Here is a 23975-nt window from a genome sequence, read left to right as displayed (position 1 = left end):
GTTGTATGCTGTGTGACTTTGGGGGAAGGAACTGTTACTCAGCCATGGACTCTTCTTATCTCTGTCATGTTGTTGGAGTGTTTGTCTTGTTTTTCTTCCTGACAATGTGTAATTGACCAGAAGAGAAAGACTTCCTTGCAGGAGGATCTTCGTAATCAAATGTCACGTCCTTTTGTGTGTCCAGCTGCTTTTGAGCAAGTATGATCCATGCAGCAGATTTCTCCGAGAGCTGGCCACGCTTTGCACTGGTGGTGTCACTCGGTAGCGTTAAACTAAGACATTTAAGCCAAGGCTGAATCTTCATGACACATCAGCTGGCTTAAGCAGCTCTTCACCATTCCTTGCTATCCCTGTACACCTCTGGAGGGGGAGCTGCACTGTGTTCACAGCAGTGAAATTACAGCTTTTTTTTTTTTTTCTTCCCCCCCTTACTGCAGGGTCATGGGAAGCGTTGTTACTTGTGGCTTGGAGAAGTTCTGGACTAGCCTATATTACTCTGTTACTTAACTGTGATTTCAGCATGCTGATTTTGAAGATCAAGCTCAATAGCCTTGTGCTTCTGTTATACAGATATTTTTGGTGGTAAAGTGGAGCAGTTGTGAAATTTGGAAATATAAAATCATAAAAGCCTGTAACAGAAGATTGTCTTACTGTGGCATTGATCATTACAAAAAGCTTTGAAGACACCCCCCCTCCATCAAGTAGCAGAAGAGTTACTGATTTTGTTCTCCCTTTTCTTACCTGTGTCTCAAGCTCTAGAAGTGAGAAGAGGGTGGAGTAACTCTGAGATGAAGACTTCATTTGTCTGCTTTTCCTCCTCTCTTTCTCTTTGAATATAATTTGGTTGGGGGTGGGAGGGCATTTGGAAAAGGAGTTAGTCTCCCTGAAGCAGTAGAGTTCCTATCCAGAGTGTTTTGCAAGTGACACCCGTAAGTGTGATGGAACAGGGGACAGGTTTGCTCAATTGCAGCTTTAATGTTTCAGTTAAACCTGTGTACTGTGTTGGATGTCATAAGAGGTGTTTTGATTCCGCATAGGTGTTCAAGTGCTCATTCAGGAAGTTACTAATATGGCTGGGCAGGTAGGGCTGCACTAATGAGACCAGAAAGAAAATGGGCTTTATTTAAAAAAGAGCAGCTGTCACTACCCAATTTAGAGAACACATCACATGGCAGTAGGAAATTTAGCGTTGATTTAGTGTACCATTGCTTTGACCACTTCCATTTTAGAAATGATATTTTGGGGAGTTTAGGATTTAGAGAAGTTATCTGCATATATCATGTCTTGGGTTGTACAACAGATATATTAATTGTGCTAATACTACGTTGCAAACACAAGCAAACAAGAAATTGCTTATAGCTTTTTTTAAACTGGAAAAATACAGAATTAGGATAGCTGATCAGTCTTAGCTGTCCTATAGTGACCACAATGGAAAAACCTTGGAACCATGCCTACTTTTAACTGCAGTTTAAACTACCTTAAAAATCAGTTTTGCCTCAAGTTTTGGGGGAAAAGATGGTAGTTTTTGGTGTGGTTTCATCTGAAACTAGTTGTAAACTTTCAAAATTCTAAAAATGTTTTTTTGCTCTATCCCTGTAATTTCAGGGAAGTGGTACCTAATTGCTGAAATTTCCTTGAACCTGTAAACAGTGTATTGAATGACACTGACTAACAATACAAATATCTGTGATGACAATTAAACTTTCATACTGAAGTTAAATTACAGATCATTCCATGAAAGAGGAAATATATACATTTTGCATAGCTTCCTTTCTCCTTTCTTGTTTCCTTTTGGATTTTTGTTTGGACTCTTGCTATTAATTTCCTTCTGAATTTGCACACCTCACTAAATTGTAACACTCCTGGAATATAGGCAGAATTGTGATGCTCACATCTTAGTGGCAGTTAAATAAAACAGTCCTAGTCTCTTCTCGTGGGCTTTTCGCTCCACTTTTTTTTTGTTTGTTTGTGGGGTTTTTTGTTTTGTTTTTTGTTCCACTTTTCTGGTTAGATCTCTTGAGCAGTTTCTGCTGGTTGGCCAGGTTTTCTTTTCTGTACTGCACTCAAATTTGTGGCTTAATAGGTTTTACTTTCCAAGTGTCTCTTAAAAGTACTTGTGTTGTGCAGTAGTCAATACTGCATGTATGCAGTTTGTCTAGTCCCATGTAGGACACGAACCCACCACCTTCCATCGTAACATGTTTATCTGCTGTCATAGCTAAGGAGGAAAACCATTGAAATCCCATGTGAATTCAGCAAGTGCATGTTTTCTTGAGTAAAAGTATCTTCCATGTATCACAATTGCAATTTATTGCCTGCTGTTAGAATCGAGCAATCCTAACCCAGATTTCTAGATTTTCTTGGTTTCTTCCAAATGGAAATGTTCCATCCCACTTGAATCTGTGGGGAAAATCCTAGCAAAGAGTGGATTTGGATACCTCAGAGAGTGAACTTCGGAGAAACCCACTTACTTTGTTGTTCCTACCAGTATATTTAAAAAAAAAAAAAAAAATCACATTTAGGCTATTTCACTAAAAATCTTTAGTGTTTCAGTGATTGAGTGGGGAACTCAGCATTGCAGGATGTATGTCTTCATGTTTACAAATGCTATACACAGGGAATCAAATGATACATGATGAAAAACTACAGTTAAACATGTGCAGATTTTTCATTAGGTGGCTTAACTCACTAGTAATTCTGACAGCATTGAGCTGTCCCAGTCTTGTGGGACACGAGCAAGATTCACTTTTTGTCCATCCTGGCTATTTTAGACCCCTGCAATACCCTGCGGTGGATCCCGGAGCAGGGTGGCCCTTTTCTGGTGTGTGTACATGTTCCTTTCCTACTGTCCAGGAGGAGTGGGTGAACAGAAATGCAGCAAGAACAACAGGATGGAGGTGGCAGAGGAATTAAATTGAATGGGACAGGAAGCGATGTTTCTGGATGCAGTGCCACGACGTGGGAGCTGAAGGCAGTCTGCATGCCAATGGCAATCCTGTAAGGCTTCTGATGTGGACAATGAAGGCTAACCAGGGCTGGCTTGGCAAAGAGTAAGAACAATTTGGTGTGGGGAGGCCTGGTGCAGAGAGACCAGAAGAGATGTGGGAAGCAGAGGCAGTGGGGCAGGGGAGGGGAGAGAGGCAGGGTGTCTGCCAGCTGGGGCAGGCTGCCTGCAGGCTGCAGCTGAGGCTGCAGGGATCTACTTGCTGTCTGTATTTGCTCTGCCTAGGATGAGATCTCTTCTGGCAGACCTCTCTCTAGCAGCTGATCAGTATAAAATCACTGCCTAGTACTGCTAGTGGTTATTCCCTAAGTTCAAGCATCAGGTTTTTTTCCTCTATACATGATGATCGACTTCCAGCTTCCTGACGAAGTGTGTAGAAGCCGATACTCTCCCATACAACTGGTTTTGAGGAGGAGGGTTATTACAGGTTTCATGAGTCTAGGAGCCGTGAGATGAGAGAGAATAATGTAATAGTTAAGGTAGGAGAATTCCGTTGTTGTTTTTTCCTGGCAGTATTAGAGCCTTCCGGGGTGATCCTAGCCAAGTCCCCTAATCCAGACTTCTCACAGATGACCACTTATTGCAGTGACTCAGTTTGTGAACTCACCTTTGGCAGTCAAAGTCACTAGGAGCTATGCTTTGAGGTAAATCAAGGTGATGTTAGGAAAAAGACATTCTTATTTGCAAGATGTTCATATGGTATAAAGAGAAATTAATAACTTTCTTTAGAGGTTTGGTGTGCAGAAATAGCTGAGGATGCATGTTAAAAAATGCTTGTATGATCTCTATTTTATCATTCTTCCTGTGTGGTGAAAGACTTACTAACCTGTTCTTTCTTACTGATTACAGTTTTGCAAATGAGAAATCAAATGGAACTGTAATTTGCACTTAGTTTTAAGCATAGCCATTTGTACTTTGGAGACTTAGCACACAAAATGTGCTAAGTCTTTTATTCTGTATTCTGTAATTCTTAGCATACTTACATTAAAATATTTGTACTAAACATGTATTTCAGTAGAGGTTGAAAGTAGACTCCAGAGACCTCGTTACTAAAAATGGCTTTGTAATTAGGATACCCTATGTACCAGAATACAACAAAGGATTAATTTTGCCTTTAATAAAAGATGTTTCATTAAGTCTAAATTATTTCATAAAATGTTCTTAAACGTTCTCTTGATACTGCCTGTCCTGGTTTCGGCTGGGACAGAGTTAACTTTCTTTTTAGTAGCTGGTACAGTGCTGTGTTTTGGATCTAGTGTGAGACTGATGTTGATAACACTCCGATGTTTTAGTTGTTGCTAAGTAGCGCTTATCTTAAGCCAAGGACTTTTCAGTCTCCCGTGCTCTGCCAGCAAGCAGGTGTGCAAGAAGCTGGGAGGGAGCACAGCCGGGGCAGCTGACCTGAACTAGCCAAAGGGATATTCCATACCATAGAACGTCATGGCCAGTATATAAACAGGGGGGAGTTGGCCGGGAGGCGTGGATTGTGGCTTGGGAACTAACTGGGCATTGGTCAGCGGGTGGTGAGCAATTGCGTTGTGCATCACTGTTTTTTTTTTTTTCTTCCCCCCCTTCCTTTTTTGTTATATTCCTTTTCACTACTATTATTATTATTATTATATTTCATTATTGTTGTTGTTAGTATTATATTTTACTTTAGTTATTAAACTGTTCTTATCTCAACCCACGAGTTTTACTTTTTTTTCCCTTTCCTCCTCCTCACCCCACTGGGAGGGGGAAGGGGGAAGCGGCTGCATGGTGCTTAGTTGCTTACTGGGGTTAAACCATGACACTGCCTTATCATTTTTTTGACAGCTAGTGGCTTGTGGATTTAAGTGTAAGCATCCTTTGGCTTTTTCAGATTTGTCATTTTTACCTGAGTGACCCAGTTGTAAAGGATTATATTTTAATATAAATTTTAACAGATTTGCTTAGTTACTTTTTTTTTCCTTGCTGTTTGGGTAAATTATCCTGTTCACAAATGAAGTTTGACAAAAAAATTAGCCTTTTATACGTTCTTTCAGCTGTTTCAACTGTCACCTTCAATTTATGTAGGGAATACATAGAGTATGGGAGGGAGGAAAGTGAAAGAGTGGCTTTCATTCAGCTAACCACTGGATTTCAGAGGTACCGTCTTAATGTTAGTATCATTAGTTACTTGGTACTAAAAGTTTAGTAAGCCTATGTGTTTGTAGGAAATGGAGTTGCATGGGCACACAGTGGGACGTCAGCTGATCATACTAGGCAGGGAGGAGAGCCAGGGACTAGCCTCTGGAGGGATGCTTCTGCCATCCCTCCCTATCCAATTGGGAATAAGGGAGTGGGAAAGTCACTGAGCCTGATCTCTTGCCACCAAGGAAAGTGCTGAGACACATTTTAACAAGTACTAGAAATCTTAGCTGTCGGGGGAAGTCCTTTATTGGGGACTGTCAAGCTGTTTTTCTTCCTACTGGTGCTGCCAGAAATTCTCAGCTTTTATGATACTTCTGGTTCAAAAACCTCTAGCATATTTGGGTGGTGGTGGGGAATCAAAAGTAGGCGCGTGCGGACAGAAATTCCAAAATTGCTGAATTTACTAGGAAATTAACACAGCCATGTTTGTTCTCATGCACCGATGTTTTGATGCTTTTAGAGAAACGTCAGTACAATTCAGAACTTAGTTCTGCAGCAGGATGCCAGCCGTGCCCCTCACTGCAGGCAGCATTTTGGTGAAAAGTGCATAACAAACGCATCACTTATCTTGGTGTTTGGGTGTGCTCCCAAAACCACAAAAGTCACAAATACAAATATTACTGCCTTTCTTTTGCACAGAAAATCAATGTGCTTTGGGGCAGCAGTTTCCTGGGCGGCAGCAATGGCAGTTCTCAGCAGCAGCTCCTGCTGTTTGGTACAGGTGCAGGTTAAAAGGAGACTTCACAAGTGTGGAGCCTTCCCTGGATGAAGGTACAGAGCAGCAGGAGCAGTTCAGAGGGTAGCCAGCCTCTGTATGTATGTTATTACAGTGAGGGAAATCAGGTGGATTCAGAAAATCTTGAAGAGTAGACCTTTTTCCCCCTTGTATGTCAGGCAAGAGGACATTATGTTCCAGGGAAAAACTGAATGAGAGAAAAGATGTGACTTGTGGGAAAGGTAGGGACTTCCTAGGAAAGGCTGAAGTGGGTGCCTCTTTTCTTTTTCCTGAATTTTCCCTTCTCGTCTTCTTCCTCTCCCCAAACAAGCTAGAGCAGCCGTGACTGCTTTCCCCTTTCCAAGGTAAACCACTGCAGCTAGCCAGGCCTCTACAGAAGTGTGTATTGGTGGCAAATGATCGTCAGTGACTGCTTAACCATAGAATGTAATTGCAGTTTGCAACTACTACGTAGAAGTATTTGCTCTGGAAGAACTGTTGGGTTATTTTTCTAAAAAAAAAAAAAATAGTTCTTATCCTATTAAAAATCTAAAATAAAGAGAGGTCATATTTGGATAGAAAGGTCAGTGGTGTTTAATGTCATGTGGGGTGTTTCCATATCAATGAAATGCTAAATCAGATACTTTTGAAAAGTTTTCATCTCCTTGCTAACAAACATTCTGTCTATTTTCTTGTCTCCTTGTCACGAAAGCTGTTGATCCTTTCTTTCTGGTCTTGCAAAATCTGGAGTTGGAGAGATGCGTGTCCTTGCGTACAAGCCCTCTCATGCATTCTCTGTTACCATGCTTTGTAATGATTCCTTTCTCCTGTGCTGCTTCAGTTCCTACCTGTTAACCTCTCTCCCACTGAGGACTATATATATTCTTTGGAAATAATTAATGAAACTAGAATTTCCTCAACTAGTATTGAATTCAATTACTACTGGAGTCTGTGGTTTCAGAAGTGGAGATGGATATAGTTGACTTGATACCTCCTTCACCTCGCTTCACCTGCCCACCCCCTGGTCCTCAAGCTGCAGTCCTTACTGGTGGTGGTTCGAAAACTCTGATAGCTACTGGTAGGAACAAAGCTGCTTCTTTAAATATTCAGTGTGGCAACCCAGTTTCTGGAGCCTTGCAAAAGTTTAATGCTGGCAGAAGTGATGTTTCAAGGTATCTTAACAACCTGTTCCATCACTTTACAAACCATCGTAGTCAATAATCCTTGATTTTTTTTGTTGTTGTTTTTGAGGGAGGGTTTAGACAAGTTTGAAATAATTTTGTATGTAAATAGGTAGGCAGTATCTACAGAAATGATAAATAGTGGTTTTCCTCCAGTTGTAAGTAGTTTTTTCCTACCATGACTGTTTTTAAGTTGGAGTCTCTGTAGGTGATGTCTTTACTCTTGGAACAGAACAATGAAATGTATTTAGTAAAAGTTCTTTGCAGTTTGTCAAGTTAATGAGGTGTCCTGTTCATAGTACATCTTTTATAATCATTGTTTTATTCTTATAGTCAACTGCTTCACAGTGTTCTGTAGCATGTGTGACAGTTGTTGGTAGAGTTCGTCCCTGCTTCTTGGTTGCTGAGGATACCTATTAACTTAGTTGTTTCATTACAAGTAATGCATTTCGTCATCTTAAAAAGCCTAGTTACTTTATAACTATTCTCTTTGCTTTAGCAGAAATAGTGCCAACAGAGAAGTGGAAAGTATGAAGACCATCTGAAGGGCCACGGGATGGGTGTCAGGGCAGAATGCTGGGTTCAGACCTGAAGCTCAGTGAAGGATTTCCATGCATGCCGTTGAGCATTTTAAGTACTTGTACAGAATGGGAGAATATACATTAGTACTCATAAACCTAAGAATCACCTCCCTATGCTAAAATACAGGCTGCTTTCTGAAGAACAGTAATTTTAGGACATGTGTGCAGAAAACACTGATGCATAGACTCACATGGAGAAGGGGTCAGGTGCAGCCCTCCAACCCTGGTACTGTAGTTGCCATTAACAGTTTTTACTGAGGGGAGCTGCTGAGCATATTTCAGGCTTGTAGCTTCTTAAAGGTAAACAAAGTTAACACGAGAAGTACCTGGTACATGATCTGAAGGTGTCGATTGACATGACAGGTAAGATGACTGGTGGCCAGCTACCTCTGCAAGAGTCTCTCTCCTTGGCCGTACATTTCCCACTTTTCTCTTGGGTTGCAAACTAATGATCATATGTCACAGGGAGAATTAATTCAGCTGCTTGATCAATTGGAAAACTAATTTAAAAACACTTCTGTCTCCTGTGTTAGCCAGCTGAAGCTTCTCTCCTTGCAGCCTCGTGATTGCTCTCTAAAGCAGACAGGGAGAAGGGAAAGCTGTAATTTTTTTTTTTTTATAGCTTCCATAATTTTTTAGCCATTAGGCAGGGTGCAGTCTGAGATAATGGCAGTCTTGGCTGACTGTGACCTGATGGAATGACTGAAGGGGTCTGAGACCTGGGGAGGGATACCTGGATGAGCTGATATGTGAGAGGTCTGGCTGGACGTGCACCCCAAACCTTTCAGACCCATGTAGGTGTTTGATCACATAACTGGGGATCTTTGGCTAAACCCCTGGTGATAGAGGGTAAGCCTGGCATAGCATCCAGAAAGAGAAGTCTGTGTAGGTAGAAGTTGTCTTTTGTCTTTCTATTCCAGGCCAGTCTCTCTAACCAGCCAAAAAGGATGGTTGCAGGGGAACTGAATTCAGTGATTACAACAGTTATTTCCACCTTTCTCTTCATATTCAGGCGCTGACTGGGACTGTTGTTACCCTCAAAGGAGCAAAAGTGATTAAAAACATGATGAGGCAGGGAAGGGAAGCCTTATTTTACCTTGTGTTTTTTCTCCTACATGCAAGTATTTCCCCAGCCTTGTCTGATCACAACAGTATTTTTGCAAGAATCAAATCTCTTCCTCACTGTTAACTCTGAAATTTTAGCCAGGAGTCTAACCTGGGGCACTTTGACTTATTCTACCTCTATTCTTCATTTGTGCCTCACAGCAAAAGCAGGCCCTCGGAGTGCGATGCTACGTGCAACAGGTTTGTCAAATCTGTATCACTGTTTTGAACTAGGACAGGGTTTGTAGTAAAGGTCATATTATGTTGTTGTTATACTTTTTTAAACATAGATTTACATATATAAGCAGCAGATGAATAAGTAGTAGTGGTTTTTGGGGGGGGGTTTAGAGAGAATTTTAAAGAGAGTTTGGAACAAATGGGAAGTTGTAACTTCTCTTGTGGCAAACCTGATGTGAAAATGAGTATTTTAACAGCCTAATCAGCTGATAGAACTGTCCTTAGGAATTTAAATGAGCTTGCTTCATGTTTTCTTTGCTTTATGAAAAACTGGTAAGCAGAATATATTGTTCTGAACACAGTTATCATTTGTTTTTCCTGGTGTAAAACGTCTGTGTTGTCTGCTTCCCTCCTTGTTTTGCTGTTTCTAATGATTTTGTGATGTTGTAAAGATTCTAGCTGCTTGTGACATGCAAAGTCTGCAGCAATCAATACACAAACACTCTCTGTTAATGGAGGTGAAGGCTGTCTTCCAGCTTCACTTGGGACCCAATTCTGGCAGACTCTTGGGCAGACTGACCTGATGTGGTAACAACCCCCAAATTACAACCAGAGTTTGATCAGCAGGAGAATTAACTCTGGTAGTTTGGCTGTTAAATACACTGTTTAGAAATCACAACGTGCTAGACAGGTGCAGCTCTTTACTGGATTAGATCAGTTGTGGGGCAGAACTGTTCTTTCAACTTTCATAAAAGGATTTTTCTTCTGTGCCATAGTTTTCTGCTGAGGTATCTTAGGTAACAGTTTAACTGTTTGATGATGGGTAATTTGCGCCTAACTGTGGTGACACTTTTGCTTTGCTTTCACTTCTGCTTCTCCAAGTATGGATCAGAACTACTGCTTAAGCTTTTGCCTCAGACAGCTGCCTGGAGAAGGCTGTGCTGTTTGCACTTGATCTTACATGTTTGCTCCCTGTTGTGGCTGTATCTGTCATTGCATTAAATGTGTGTTAAAATGTGGTTTAAACTTACAATGCATTATGAGAAATAACTTCATAAAGTAATGTGAAATTGGAGCTTTAGCATGGTATCTGGGGCTTGTCCAAATGATGGTATGTGGGGAGAAGCTTGGAAGTCCATTCTGCATTAGCCTTTCCCAGGAAGTATTTATCCCTGAAAATGGGTCAGCATGCACACCTGTCCTCTTACTGCTTAAGCAATGTAAAAGTTATCAATTTGTTTCACTTTGTGGTAGCTTTAATAGCATAGCTTTTTACCAAAAGCAGCTTTGTTTATTGTGGATAGGTACTGGTAGGATGAGATAGGTCTCTTCTCAGGAAGGCAGAGCAGAATAACTATTTATAATTCAAATCTTAGCTATTTTGTAACAACTTGATTGCATAAACAAATTTCTTTAAGTTACCTTGTTTGTAAGGGAAGCCAAGTGATGGTATCTTAACCTCATATATTCCACCTTGAATCTTAGAAATGAGGTATGTTACTATCATTCCTGACAATCATCTGCCAGTTAAAAAGTACTTTTCAGGCTTTCTTCTGCTTATGCATACACCTGTGCAACTCTGCTGTTTCTATATTAAATTTATCAAGTAAAGAGGGCACAATTTGGTTTCATGTCTGATAGTCAAGAATGAAAACACTGATTATTAATACGTGCATGAGAACTCACCTACAACCTCAGACCTAGCAAAGACATGGAAACTAAATAGTTGTAGGTAGTTTTCTTAAGAAAAGCAGGACAGTTTAAGAATCGCTATAAAATGCCTGTCCTTTTTTCTACAGGCCAGGGAATGTAGATGATCAGGGTGGTCAAGAGAATAGTTGAGAGGTTTATGTTAGAAGTTCTTGCTGTTTTGAAGTCATCACCCACATCCATGGCAACTCTGTTAGGTTTTGTAGCCATATTCTGGGATGGAGGAGTGAGATAGGTAGAAGCATACTTCTTCTTTCCTACCTCCTTCCATCGATTATGAGAGCTTTTGTTTATTTTATGCTAAACACCACTTTCAGTTGGGAAAATATTAAGCACCACGGAATGTTTCTGTAGGTACAACAGTAAAATGTAACAGCAGCCATTGCTGGTGAAACCAAAGGTGTGATTAACTATTTGTGATGATACCAGCTGGGCTTATCTGTATTAGGGGCTCAGTAATACAGATTACTGAATAAGTTGTGCAAATATATGGTGGTTTGGGCCCCCTTTTATTTGAAAGGGGAATGCTGGTTGGCAAATGCAAACTCAGGAGCCTTTTCCAGCTTTTGTGTCTGGTTGGGACCCTGCCTATTTAGTAGTAGCAGAATGAGCTATTGACCTCCTCTTTCAACATAAATAGTTGAAGGATAAATTGTCACTGTTGTTGATGGATTTTGCTTGGCTCCACCCGAAGACTGAAGTAATGTTTCTCAATGAAGACTGGGACCATGTATTTTCACTCTTCTATGACAGCTTATGGGTGCTAGCTTTTTCTCCATCTTTAAGAAAAACATGGGAAGGGATTTGGTTGTGATACTAATTATTGTTAATAGTTAACAGTATTATTCCATTGGAATTGATCTGAATCTGGGTTAATCCAGTCTGAACCCGGTGGAGGTCGGAGTTTGACTGTTCAGGACTTTCTGCTGTAAGCAAGATGAGGAAACAGCTATGTACGTTTTTAAACATTGCTCCTGGAAGAGAGCAGGATATACATAAAAATTATCTGCTTAAGTAACTGAGCACACTTTGGTTTAATCTTTTTAATTGGAAAGGGAGAACAGGATTTTGGGGTTTTTGGTGTTTCTTTGTCCTTGTTTCTAATTTATTGTTTTCTGAGGTAAGTATTTAAATGAATTGAAGTAAACACTCAGGTCATGACTTTCCTGCTTTTGGGAGGTCAGGCATGCTGAAAGCAAGGGGTGCTGCCCCATGGCAGGGGGAAGGCTCCTGCACTGCACGGCTGGTGGCTGCCACTGTGCCTGCATCCCATCCTGTTTGACCTGTTCACTCCTTGCCTTCCCGGGGTGTCAGTCTGGGCTCTCGCAGTTTGTCTGTGCCTTACCAGAGCACTTGAGATGGGCAGGATAGACCTGGGTTAGGCGTGGCTGGTAACAAATTCAAACACAGATGACAGTTTCTACAAGTCTTATGCTGGCTGTAGGAGAACAGGCTGTTCTCTGAATTTAAGGCTGTCAATTAAAGAGTTAACTGATAGATTTTTGTCTTATTTTACAAGAACCAGCTGTCAGAGTTGGCTTGTTTTGGTTCTGTGTTACTTGGCTGTGACATTTTTATTCCGATGCTGGAAGCCCAACAAACATTACCTTATGAAGGTCTTGCTTCTTCGCTACTTGTATTTCCTAATGCTACTGATCCCCTGTGAGCAGTGTTCACTCCTGAGATCGCCAGGTTATTTGAGCGTATCAAGGTATGCGAATGGTCTCCTGGCCCTTGCTTCCTTTCTGTAATCCCTTCCCACACCTGCTTGGTTTTAGGGTGGTCTTTTGGTCCCACTCCTGGGTAGGAGCAACTGCCTCGGTTTTCCACCCCAAAAAGGGCAGGTATCCGGCTTTGTCTGCTGTCCTCAAAGCTCTTCTTTCATGAGTATCTTTGGGCCTTTCACTAAAAGTGAATACGTCTTCTAAGGAATAGAAAAATTACCATATCCATACTTAGCTAGCATTGGTAATACGCACACTTGGACAAAATAAGAAAGCTCTGGTGCATTTCCTTGTTCCCTTTAATGAATGCTGAGAGACTTGTGGGTTTGTGTCAGATTCCTCCAAGGCTTGCAGTTTCTGCCACACTTCCTCCCAGGTTACCTTCCTCTGCTGGGATTTCCCCCTCCCTCTGCCCCCCACACACCCTGGGAGGATAGATGAAAGATTGCTTTATCTTGCACGCTCCAGGGCTCCCAGAGGTTGTGAAAGCTTTCTTCCAGCTGATCTCAGTTTAACTCTGGTGTGCCTCTTTGTCAGAGAGTGTCCCAGCTCAACGGGCAGCCGTCCGGGTGTGCCAGCCCCGGTTTTGTCCAGCCATGGGACTAACTATTGCCTCTGCTGTGGGTTTCAGCTCACCGTGGATGCCAAAAAAACACAGCAGAAAGCACATAACCTCTGTACATGCTGATGACATGCCCGAGGTTTGATGAGTAGTAGCAGGCAGAGGCATGACTTAATGCAGTGTAGTTTTGCTAAATGGATTACTGAGGTAAAATAGTTTCCTTTTTTAATTCACTTGGTGCTAGTGAAAGTAACAGGAGATGAAAGGGCAGAGAGGGGGAGCTCATGCAGGTTGATAATTACTTGTTTACGTCTCATGAAGGAGAATTTCAGTATTTGTTTTTCTACAAGTAATTTTGTATAAATCCTATCCCTATGTGAACAGGACAAATAAAATCTGAATGTTCCTGTTGATACCAAATCCATGTGAGCAGGTAGCACCTGGTTCTGTGGAAGGAAGGGAGAAGGAGTAGAGCTTCATGTCAGTGTGTTGTCAAATGAGAAAGCAAATTAAGAGGCCTTTAAGAAAAAGGTTTTGGTTGAGTTTAGGTATATTCTGAAGAATATCGTGCTAGTTTATCCTCACAGTTTTTTTAGAAGAGTCCTGTATGTGACTGTGGAGGGAAAAAGAAGAGTTTGAATGGGAAACAGACACCGTGCTCTGGGGTTTTGCTACAGGCTGCGGAGGCCATTTTTGCAAGTTAAGATTTTGGTTGGTTTCTGGCGCTAAAGCCACTCTGGTTGCTGCCTGCGCAGGTGATGCTGGCTGCGGCCCTTACTGGTGTGTGTGGCTGCACCATCCTGCAGCACAACTGGGGATGTGGGTTTGTGTAAGTGCGCTCCCGAAAGTGGTCCTCAAGAGTGTTATGGATGAAGCTGGAATCTCAGCCTGTGGCTGAGGTTGTGAAAACTAGATGAGCTTTGAGAATTTAAATTGATGCCTTATTTAAATATGTGTTGTAAAGCATTCAGAAGACATGTTTTTGGAGCAGAAAGGTCAAGCCTTTGATGTACTGGTGGTGGCTGGATTGTGGTTACGTATGCCGTGATTCCTTCCCAGCTTCTTGCTTTTGAGTACCTTTCTCCTGAAGGATGAGATACTAACATGTTCTTCAAAGGCCCTGAGACTTTGCTTCTTTTTGTGTCTTTTTTAGTGTTGACAATGTGATAGTTATTGCAAATCTCATTAACAATGTGACTAGAAGAGGTGGTGCCTGCTCACATCTGCAGTGTTTGGGCCCAAGTCACTTTCTCTGAGTGTCACATGGAGCAGGAACCACCACGTCATTGTCGTGGCTTCATCCAGATGTGTGGTACCAATGTGAAAGGAGAACAAAGACTTTGTGTCCTCAGAGGACATGTGAAGGAGGGCATCCTGATGGACCTTTTCAGGGTTGGTCTACATCAGCTTGTGACACAATAGAAGTCTGATTTTTTTTTTTTTTAGTGGAAGTCTTTGTACTTTTATTAATAAAAAGTTGTATTTAAAATGGCCATTTAAAATGGACATCTGTCACAAATATATATAGAAATTCTTTGGGTCTTTTTGTCTTTGAGTACCTGTGAGACATTGGTGCTGGAAGAAGTTAGGTTTCTTGGGCTACTTTTAGTCCCTGAGGTGGGGAAAAGTGAGATTTGTTGGGTTTTTTTTTTTCCCCTCCTAGACATCTTAAAGGTGCTGTTGACATTTGCCACCTTCTTTGAATCGCCTCAATCACCTTCCTCATTCTCCACTGACTATGAAGAAAGACTGGTCATTCTAGTTGTTTTGGTGGTCACTCGGATATTTCCTGGCATAGCAAAAAATATGAATTAAAACTAAAAAAATAATTATTAATTCAATGCCAGCGTGCAGGAGAGCCTCACCATTTTGAACTCTTTCTGGATCCTTTTGAGGTCAGCAATATATGCCGCACTAAGGCTAGTGAAGCCCTTCACTCCTGAGGAGGGGAGTGATGGCTCTCAACTAGAGTGAGGTTACAGGTGGTGGTTGGCAGAGAAGACGGTGGGGTGACTTAATGAGAAAGGGATTCAGAAAGTAATTTATTGCAATGTCTGCTGTATTGAGAAATGAATAAAAGGGGGAATAAAAGTGAAACGTACTCCATGGAATATGGTTTGTGAGGTAATGAATGACAGGCAAGAACTTGTGTGCCACCTGCTCCACTGGACATCTTCACACAAGAAACCCAGTCTGTTTTTTCCTATTTGGTGGTGACACAACATAAATAGCCCCTGCTCTAATTACTGTTAGTTCAGTAACTAGTTCAGTTAGGTGTTCATTCTTGCTTGTCCTGCAGCACTGAGGATTTGTACCATTTGACAGTAAGGAGAGAGGACGGATGGACTGAAAAAGAGAATCTGTTTCATAGGAATTTTTTTTGGTAAAAGGAGTTTGGAGAATGCCAGGGTATCACTGGCACAAATCAGAGGTAGGGGATCCGGACTGCTGAAGTTAGTACTCAGACCATAGAAACGGTCATGGAACCACAACCTTAAAGGCAGGTCCGAAATGCTTAGTAAAAGTTTGCACTGTCTTTGGTTTGCACATGTTGAATCATGTCTACTTAGATTTCATTTGGTTAGCACCTACCACTATGGAGTCCTGAGCCATGGTGAGCCCTTCAGGTATTTTCCACAAATTTTTTTTTTTTTTTTAAAGAAAGTAAATTCAAAATTACTCTCCACTTCCCAAACCTACAAGAAAAGTAATTCTTCACTGATTTGCAACTTACCAGCAAAAATGAAAGAGCAGTGTTCCCAGTAAACTAGAAAGCAATGGGATTTTGCTTATAAATAAAAGGAACTTTAATCCATTTGTTTCTTCCCCTATGGAGTATGAAGGTCCTGTAGACCAGACTGTCCCTTCATTTACATCTGTGCATTTCCAAAATTTTTTTTTTATGCATAACATCCTTGGTAGTTTACAGGGAAGAATTTGGTGCACTGGTAGAAATTGAATTTCTCTACAGAGGTGCAGATGAGACATGGCACTGTTCACTTTTCTTTCAGTATTAGTAGGTGAGAAGTAAGAACAATTTACTGGTTTATTTAGCAAATGCATCTCTGAACCAAGAGTAAAGTTTCAGTTAGAAAATGCTCATTTGTATGTGTCTATTTTAAAGTAGAATGGCCCCTTCTTTAAGGAATATAGCCATAATACAGCTGCCCAAGTACAGCCTGCACAGGTTACATTACATCCAGCTTGGGCCAGGCTAAATGACAGGTATAAATCAGTGCTTCTCTGGTGTAGTTTGAACTTTGCTTTCTGTGTGGCTAACAAAGGTTTCCTTTAGAAGAAGGCTCAGGGGGTGGAAATAATTTTCTGACTTAAAGTACCATGCCATCTGTTTCTGTTTTCTGTTGCTGGTATCACTGCATTTTGGGGCAGTAAGTGGATCAGTGTAGAGTCTGGTTCTGCCCACCCTCAAAAAAAAACGCTTTTCAAATAAAATGTCAAGAATTGGGGGGGGGGGGGGAGGGGGGAAGGTATGTATTGCTCTCCTGATAATTTAAATGTTACCTTTCTGTAGGATGAAAGTCACGAGAGCTTGCTTTCTCGTTATGAATTGTAAGCAGAGCTAGCCCCTGCTGAGATGCTTTACGGAAGCCAAGCACAGCTGGGCATAAGAACTGGATGCTGCCTGACATTTAACACTGTACTGCAGCTCAGCTGCTTTTAGACATATCTGAGTCGTTCCTCATGCTGTGAAAATACACCATGCTGTTGTGTATACTGAGAGTACTGAAGTTCTTAATACACAGTGGTATTTTGAAATTCAAAGACTTCTTAAAACTTGGAGGTTTGACATTGTGATAAGCTAATACTGAAGGATAAGGCTCTTCAAAATAAAAAAAATCAAGGAAAAGAATAAAACCAGTTATGTTTACCCATGTTATAAGAGAATTTTTTTTCCCTTTTTTCTTTCTCATTCCATAGCACCTCCTGGGTCTGCAGAAGCAGGTAGCCTAACAGGCTACCTCTAAAGCTGTACTTACATCAGTTGCTGATGCTAATGCACAAACAAAGATGGACTGTTTTGGTAAGACAAGGCTGCATTGAAGTTACTGCTAATAAGCAAACCAGCTCTGTTCACTTCAGTCCCATTCAAAACACAGGAAAAGGATCAATCTTTGCCAGACTTGAAAGGCTGAAACTATTACAGAGGATAAAAATGATTTACTTCAAGTGGGTGTAAAACATATTTTCAAAATAAACACTGAAACCACACTTGACTCTTACCACATATATTAATAATATTCTGTGTGGGCATGAAATATAGAAAGTGTTCAGCTTTGTATTCCTTCATTTTATAAATGCAGGTTTGTTCTAACTAGCATTTAATATAAGCAGTGCTTCTTAAGTACCAGCTTAGATGCCAGATACAATGTGCCTTCTCACTGTGAAGTGTTACTCTGTTGTAGATTAGTTTACTCTTAGCAAAAGGGCTTGCCTCTCTTAATATTTCCCTAATGCTTAAAAAACCCCCGAAATCCTGAAGTAGTTGTAGATGGGATTAATTTGACTTTAGTGTTAAATTGTTGTACCTACACTTCTTTAAACAGAAGATTGTACTAATCCTTGCAGTAGTGCAATAGCTTTTTATATTTCTGTAGCAAATTGTTTTCCTAGTTTAGCGTGTTTGAGTGCTCTAGTGCTAGATTGATCATCTGCTTTTTAAGCACAGCTCCATGATATACTGGGTGATTCTTCTGAGAAGAGTCACCCTAGTGGTCATATGCTCGAGTTCAATTTTCACATGCTGCTGCAGGTGAATTAGTATCCTACAGGTATAAAATGTGGACATTTGCCAGCATGTAGTTTGTGGGGGTTTGGTTTGGTTTTTTAATACCTTTGAGTACATACTCTGCTTACACTGATCCGTGTAAAAGCCAAACTGAGCCTAGCCTTGTTTGCTTGTGGTAGAGCTCTGCTCACCTTTTAGGGCTGGAAATGAAATTTGGGGAAGTTCCTTCCTAAGAGTGGGTGCATTGCTCGGGGAGCTGCCTCTCCTCTGTACTGCGGGCAGATCTGCCTCCATCCTGACCTGCCTGCACCCTGAGCTGGGGCTGCTCAGGATACTGTGGCAGTGATTGCTTGCTGAGGTGTTCTCTGCCGTGCTCTGGTCTGGGATGGGCTGCCACCATCTTCACCCTTCTTTTCTCTCTCTAACATATACCTAACGTCTTTGGTCTGCTTAGGTTTAGCTACATTGCTGGGAGAATAAAGGTAGTGCCATAGGGATTTTTTTGAAGTCAGTATGAACCTTGGGTTTTATAGTATTTTGTTATGACTCTTCTAATCCTCTGGCTCCTGACTAAATTAATTATCATTCAGTTAGAGCTCATATGGCTACATTGCTGAGGCAGCAATGACAGGGTTGTGTTCTGTTGGTTTTGGGTTTTTTTCCTCCTTTCTTAGCTTAAATACTGCATTAGTGGAGTCTCTGATGTGTCTTCTGGTACCACTATGCAGCAGTGAGATCTGCATCCAAATCTGAGGTGTTCCTATCATATTTAGTGTATTGTTTGGCAGATTCCCGTAATGGAGCATATTAAAGAATAAGCAGTCTAGGGAAATCAAACTTGCCAACCTTGAAACAGTAGTTCCTAGAAGGAGATGCTGGTTGCACCATTAAACCCCTTTTTCTCTGCACAGATATTCAGTAAGGAAGGAATTGGGCTGGTCAGCTCTACTTGTACAGTCAACACTCATTCATTCACAATTACTTGAGGCAGACATAAACATGCTCAAGCTGGGTCCTTGCAGACTCTCAAGATCCAGCAGGGTTTATTAACTCAGGCTCAGTGCCAAGCAAGTGCAACTCCGCTGCTCGCAGACCAAGTAGGATCTGCTGTTTTGGCATGGAGTCTGAGCTGTTAAAGTCTGCCAAGCGTGAAGGGTGCAGACCTGGGTCCAGCACTGTTCTCGGATCCAGGAGCTCTGGAAACGCGTTGCAGATATCTGACCATATGGATCAGCTTGGGACCATGAGGGCTCATTAGATCAACAAAAGTTTCAGCCCTGTTAACCTTGAGCTTGCTTCTGTGCCTGTTTTTGTTTTGGTCATCTTTTTAGGGTTTTTTTTTAAGGGTTTTTTGGTTTTTTGGGGATTGTTTTTAAACTTTAACTCTGAGTTCTGGGAAAATTTATTAGCTTGGTCAGCCCCAGGCTCAGCTAACACTTTCTGCGCATGCAGTGTGGCATGTAAGGAGCTTCTTGGAAGCAGACTGCAGAGGCACTGAGCTTGCTGAGCAGGAACCAGCTCAGGGCTAGCACTGAGTCAGAGCTGTTAGACTCTGATGATCCTAAATTGACTTTAATTTCTCTGTGCTGTGATTCCCAGCACGTTTTGCAGTGAAACAATACACAAATGTTTCCATTGCCTGCTTTCTCACAGCCTGTATGAGCTGTGATAGTGGAGCGCTGACCATTACACCCAAAGCATGGAGTGCTGAATGGGTGCTGCTAGTTAGGACTTGTGTTCTGGTTTCGTGGAGTACATAGCCATGGTACATACACTGAGACTATATGTTTAATAACTGCAGTTGTCGTAAGGATAATTAGCTTTTCTGTTTGGATTTGAAAATACTCTCTGGAAAAACTGCAGTGTGCTTGGACTAAGTAAAAATAATTTTAAGATGATATGCTTGATAGTCTGTGGATTGTTACAGTACTTGAAATTAAATTTCCTCACAAAATTCACAAATGCTTGCTTAACTTTTCCAAGCAAAAGGTCATACAGCTCTTCTGGGTTTTCTCATATGCAGGTGCAGCTGGGACAAGCGGATATAAAATGCCCGATCACAGAGTGCAGCGAACACCTGGATGAAACAACTGTCCTCTATAACCTGCCCCACGACGACATCATCAAGTATAAATATTTCCTGGAACTCAGCCGCATTGACTCCAGCACCAAGCCATGCCCTCAGTGCAAGCACTTTACAACCTTCCGGAGGAGAGGCCACATTCCTACCCCTGCCAAATTGGAGAACAAATACAAAGTGAGCATGCTTGCCAGGGCCGTCAGTTAGATGGCACTGCAAAAGTAGGACAGCATTTGTTGGGCATTAAATGAACTTCCTTGCATCACTGGGGCTGTGTGTAAGCTGTGATTTAGGAATATGAATCTGTAGTACATCATTGATTAACTACTTAATTGATTTCTAACAGTTCAAGCAGTTGAACTTCAGCCCTTATTTCTTTGGCAGGTGGCGTAATTTTGTCCTGACACATTTTAATTGAAAGAGTGTTTTCTCTCTGACATGCAAACAATATGGTCACGATCAGAAGAGACTGGGGAAGGGGAGTTATCACTATAAATGATAATTTTAGACACACAACTCTAGCAAAGATAAGTTTTCTCTAAAACTCTGGGCAAATTAATTCTGGGCATTTATGGTGTTAGGCTGTTGGCTTGCTCCTTCCTTAGAAATAGAGCTGTTGTCTGTCCTGCTTCTTGGTTTTGATTTCTTCAGTCCCTTACTAGAGGTTATACATTATTAGTCTCATCACTCACAATACGGAAAACTTGAGACTTAGGAAAAAAACCACTTCTACAGCATTTCTTTTAGTAGCAGATTTGCTTATACTGTGATTTCAATCAAAGATAAAAAGCAAGAAATGACAGTTAGAAGAAGCTTTGAGCTGCTGAAGGTCCACCTCAGTTCCAGAAGACAGCGGTTCTGTCTGCAGCATTGTGCTCTGTGTTAGTTTTCCATCCGGTTATTACATTTGTTGTGGTTAATTTCATGATTGAGCTGGCCTTTCCTGGACAAACCAGTTCTCCTCAGTAGGAGTTTAGATGACTGTTTAGATAGCCCTAATTACACAGCATAAGATTCAGACCAGTATGGAGATTAAAAGGTAGACAGTTGTGTATCCAGTGGAGGTGGAACCTTGGTAAAGCTAACTCTGAGTTATAAGCTACTTATGTATAGCTGTGCAGTGTATGAATTATATGCCACACTGTCTGTTGGACTCAACATTTTTCAGATTTTTGGCATCTTAGGCAGAGGTGGAGAAATTCAAAACTGCAGGTAGAATTCCTTCTGCCCACAGTCATTCTCCTTCACCTATCCGCTTAGCATTCCCTGAGATGCAGACAGGATGTAGAGTCCAGGGTAGATCAGAGGTTGTAATGCTTCTGCAGCAGCCTCTCTTAAGGTGCCAGAAGCTGTTACTGTCCCACCAATGTGGGTCACGGGTGGTGCAGCTGTTGTATCACAGGCATGCCAACTCTGAGAATGTTCCTGAAGGCGCAAAATGGGTTGTTCTGCCCACCAGTGCTCTTTTATGAGTTAAAATGCTATAGTTAAAATGTTCCTACCACTTCCCTACGAATCATAATGAGAAGGAATGGGAGGCTGTCTGATGCATGAAATAGTGCAAGCCAGAAGCAGTTCTCTGGTCCTGTGGTGATGCATTATGTCTAGCTCTGATCTGCAGAACTCAAGTCTCCTCATGGGAGCAGACTCTGGCAAAATGTGTCCTTGATGCTGGTCAGAAATATAATTAGGAAAGTGCTAGCAAACAGTATGGACGGATCGTGGTCCAGGGCTTCAGCCTACTACCTGAACCTGTGTTGTTTTCTGGCATAGGTACAGTTTTAGTGACTTATTTTAAGCTTAGCAGAAGGAAGAGTTTTGCTGCAGGGATAAGGTTTAAAAAGAAGACTATATATGAGATTGTGTATATGTGAGTAATTACATACACATGTAGCTGTGGATCATTATCATCTCAGTTTTCTTAGATTCTCATGTGATTGCTTGTATGTATCTTGTCTGTGCCTCGAATTATAGGCTCTTTGGAGGCAAAGAATCATTTTCTTCTGCATATAGCATAGGAGACATCTGACTGGAGACTGGGAGACTCACATATTCATATGCAAGCAATATAAACAGCAATTGCACCAGATGAATTCTGCGCCAGCACTGGAAGTGCTGCCTTCAGAAGAATTGAGTCATGTGTGGGGAAGGTCTACGCAAAAGCCTGCTAGTAGGATCACTGCACACAAGGGCTCAGTGCCAGTACTCCCGCTCTCCTATACAGTGCAACAGGAAAACACTGTGAAATCCAAGCGTACATTTGCCAACAGATACTTTAAAAATGCTATTAATGGCATTCCTAAAATTTGATACACTATTTAAAATAACATCTGAATTTAAAGAGGTAGCAAAGTTATTAGATTAATTTTTGCTTACTGTAGCTATTTTATGTCAGCTAAACTGATCTGAGCCCAGCAGTTCAGTTTGGTGCTGCTGTTTTTCATTTTTGAGATCAAAGTCTTGGTGTGCTAAGCCTAGAAAGTTAGCTGGTGCATGTATGTTGGGAGAGGAGGAGGGGAAGAAAAGGAAAACTTGCTATGCAAACCTTTCTTCTCCCATTAGTGCCACTTAGGACAGCACAGTACAGCAGTGTGACTATTTAATTTCCTGTATCAAATATTTGTATCTCAAATGGATTCAACTTTAAGTAAGGAAATACCCCTGCCCCCTCTCTTATGACCTAAAGTGGGAGTGTAAGACTTGGTTGTAGACAAGATCCTGATAAACCTTTGGTCAAAGCTGGTATGCCAAAGTGCAAAGGACATGGGCAAAAATTGAAAAATTGGCAGTTCAGTTCCTATGCATGGAACAGATACGGGTTTCACAAGAGTGAGTGTGTTGTCTTGTTCTGTGAGGGGGTTGGGGGTGTGTGTGTGTGGTTTGTTTGGGTTTTTTTTCCCTAAGCCCTGGATTTCACCTGTTATTTTAACATTAGTTCTTTGACCTGCCACCTGCCATGAAGAAGCAATTCTTGATTCTTGGACTCTATTTCTGCTTTATCAACCTGTGAGGTTCATAATGAAGTTTTGTTCACTTCTGTCAAGAGATACATGTCACATAAAAGAAGGGCTTGAGTGCTTGGCTTTGGAAATGTAAATGTTATATAAACTACTTGAACTACTCAAGAGTTTCTAAAACTCATTGCTCTATAACTAGTAGGAATCTGTACCTGCAAAGATGCTGTAATAGAGCGGATCTGTGTAGTTCATATCAATCAGTTCCCCTCTCTTTGGATCAGATTTTAACCTTGAGTAGCAGGTATCTTCATGGCTACACATCACTTCAATCTGCCTTGAGCCTGAACTGCTGCGAACGTTGTGATTTTGCCATGCTCTCCCTCTTTGCTCTTAGCTGTTCATTCCTGCCAGCTTGCTTTTGCTCGTGTTGATATTTTGGTGTCACACTGGGAGCTGGATCAAAGATCAGCTCCAATGGGATACAAGATTTGTTTGTTTTGTTGTTGCTTATTTTCAGCTTGTACAAGAGAGGGGACAGGTTGGTGATGAGGAGGCAGCAGCTGTTTTGGCAGGAGCCCATATTTATTTTGGAATAAAGTGACTGTGTAGCTGTAGCTAGAGATTGTAATTCATGTAATCAGTTAGTTGCACGATTAATTTTGCCATCCTATTGTATAGCTAGCATTCCACTAAGAAGCAGAAAATCCCACTAAACTTTTTGCAGCTTCAGGCTCTTGGAATATTTTTAATGTGCAGTCAGTTTTGCTATCATTGTGTCACATCGAGCAGTGTTTTGTGTTGAAGTTACCTACCAATTTTGAAAGGTCTTTTCCTGGGAGGTGAGGAAAATGACAGTTAGAAGAGGCTAGCTAAGAAAATGGAAAATGTTAGCCTCAAAGGTCAGTGTTTCAGAAAGCTGAGAACCAAAAGTGTTAGTATGAGAAGTTGTTTAATCTTTTCTATTTCAAGGGAGACTGACCTCCAGATGGCATAGAAGTTTCTGTATATATCCATCCTCTCCATTCTGATCAGCTGGAATGGAAGTTGTAAAATAAATGGAAAAATGTTTGTGTGAGGAAAAACATATTTGAAAAAAACACTACATTAATGTTTTGGGGTTTTTTCAGGTATAGTTTGCTTTGCTGGACTGTAATATATTTTACTGCTTTAAATTATATGTAGATAGCATTTCTGTGTCCTCATTATGTTTATTTCATACACTAATACTGAAGCATAAAGCAAATCATATTTGACTTTTCTT

At 41.2% G+C, this 23975-nt stretch overlaps 1 protein-coding gene across 1 annotated transcript in view; it reads left to right on the top strand.

The window, feature by feature from the left end:
• Positions 1-23975, top strand: part of RNF217 (ring finger protein 217) — a 64202-nt gene that overhangs the window by 14728 nt on the left and 25499 nt on the right. Inside the window, exon 2 of the mRNA XM_050894373.1 lies at positions 19701-19934. Coding sequence (XP_050750330.1) covers positions 19701-19934 — 234 coding nt within the window. The remainder of the gene's footprint in view (positions 1-19700; positions 19935-23975) is intronic.

Source organism: Gymnogyps californianus, chromosome 3 (genome assembly GCF_018139145.2).
Source record: "Gymnogyps californianus isolate 813 chromosome 3, ASM1813914v2, whole genome shotgun sequence".
NCBI lineage: Eukaryota > Metazoa > Chordata > Aves > Accipitriformes > Cathartidae > Gymnogyps > Gymnogyps californianus.
The sequence above is the reverse complement of the archived record's forward strand: the minus strand, read 5'-3'. Positions and strand labels throughout refer to the sequence as shown.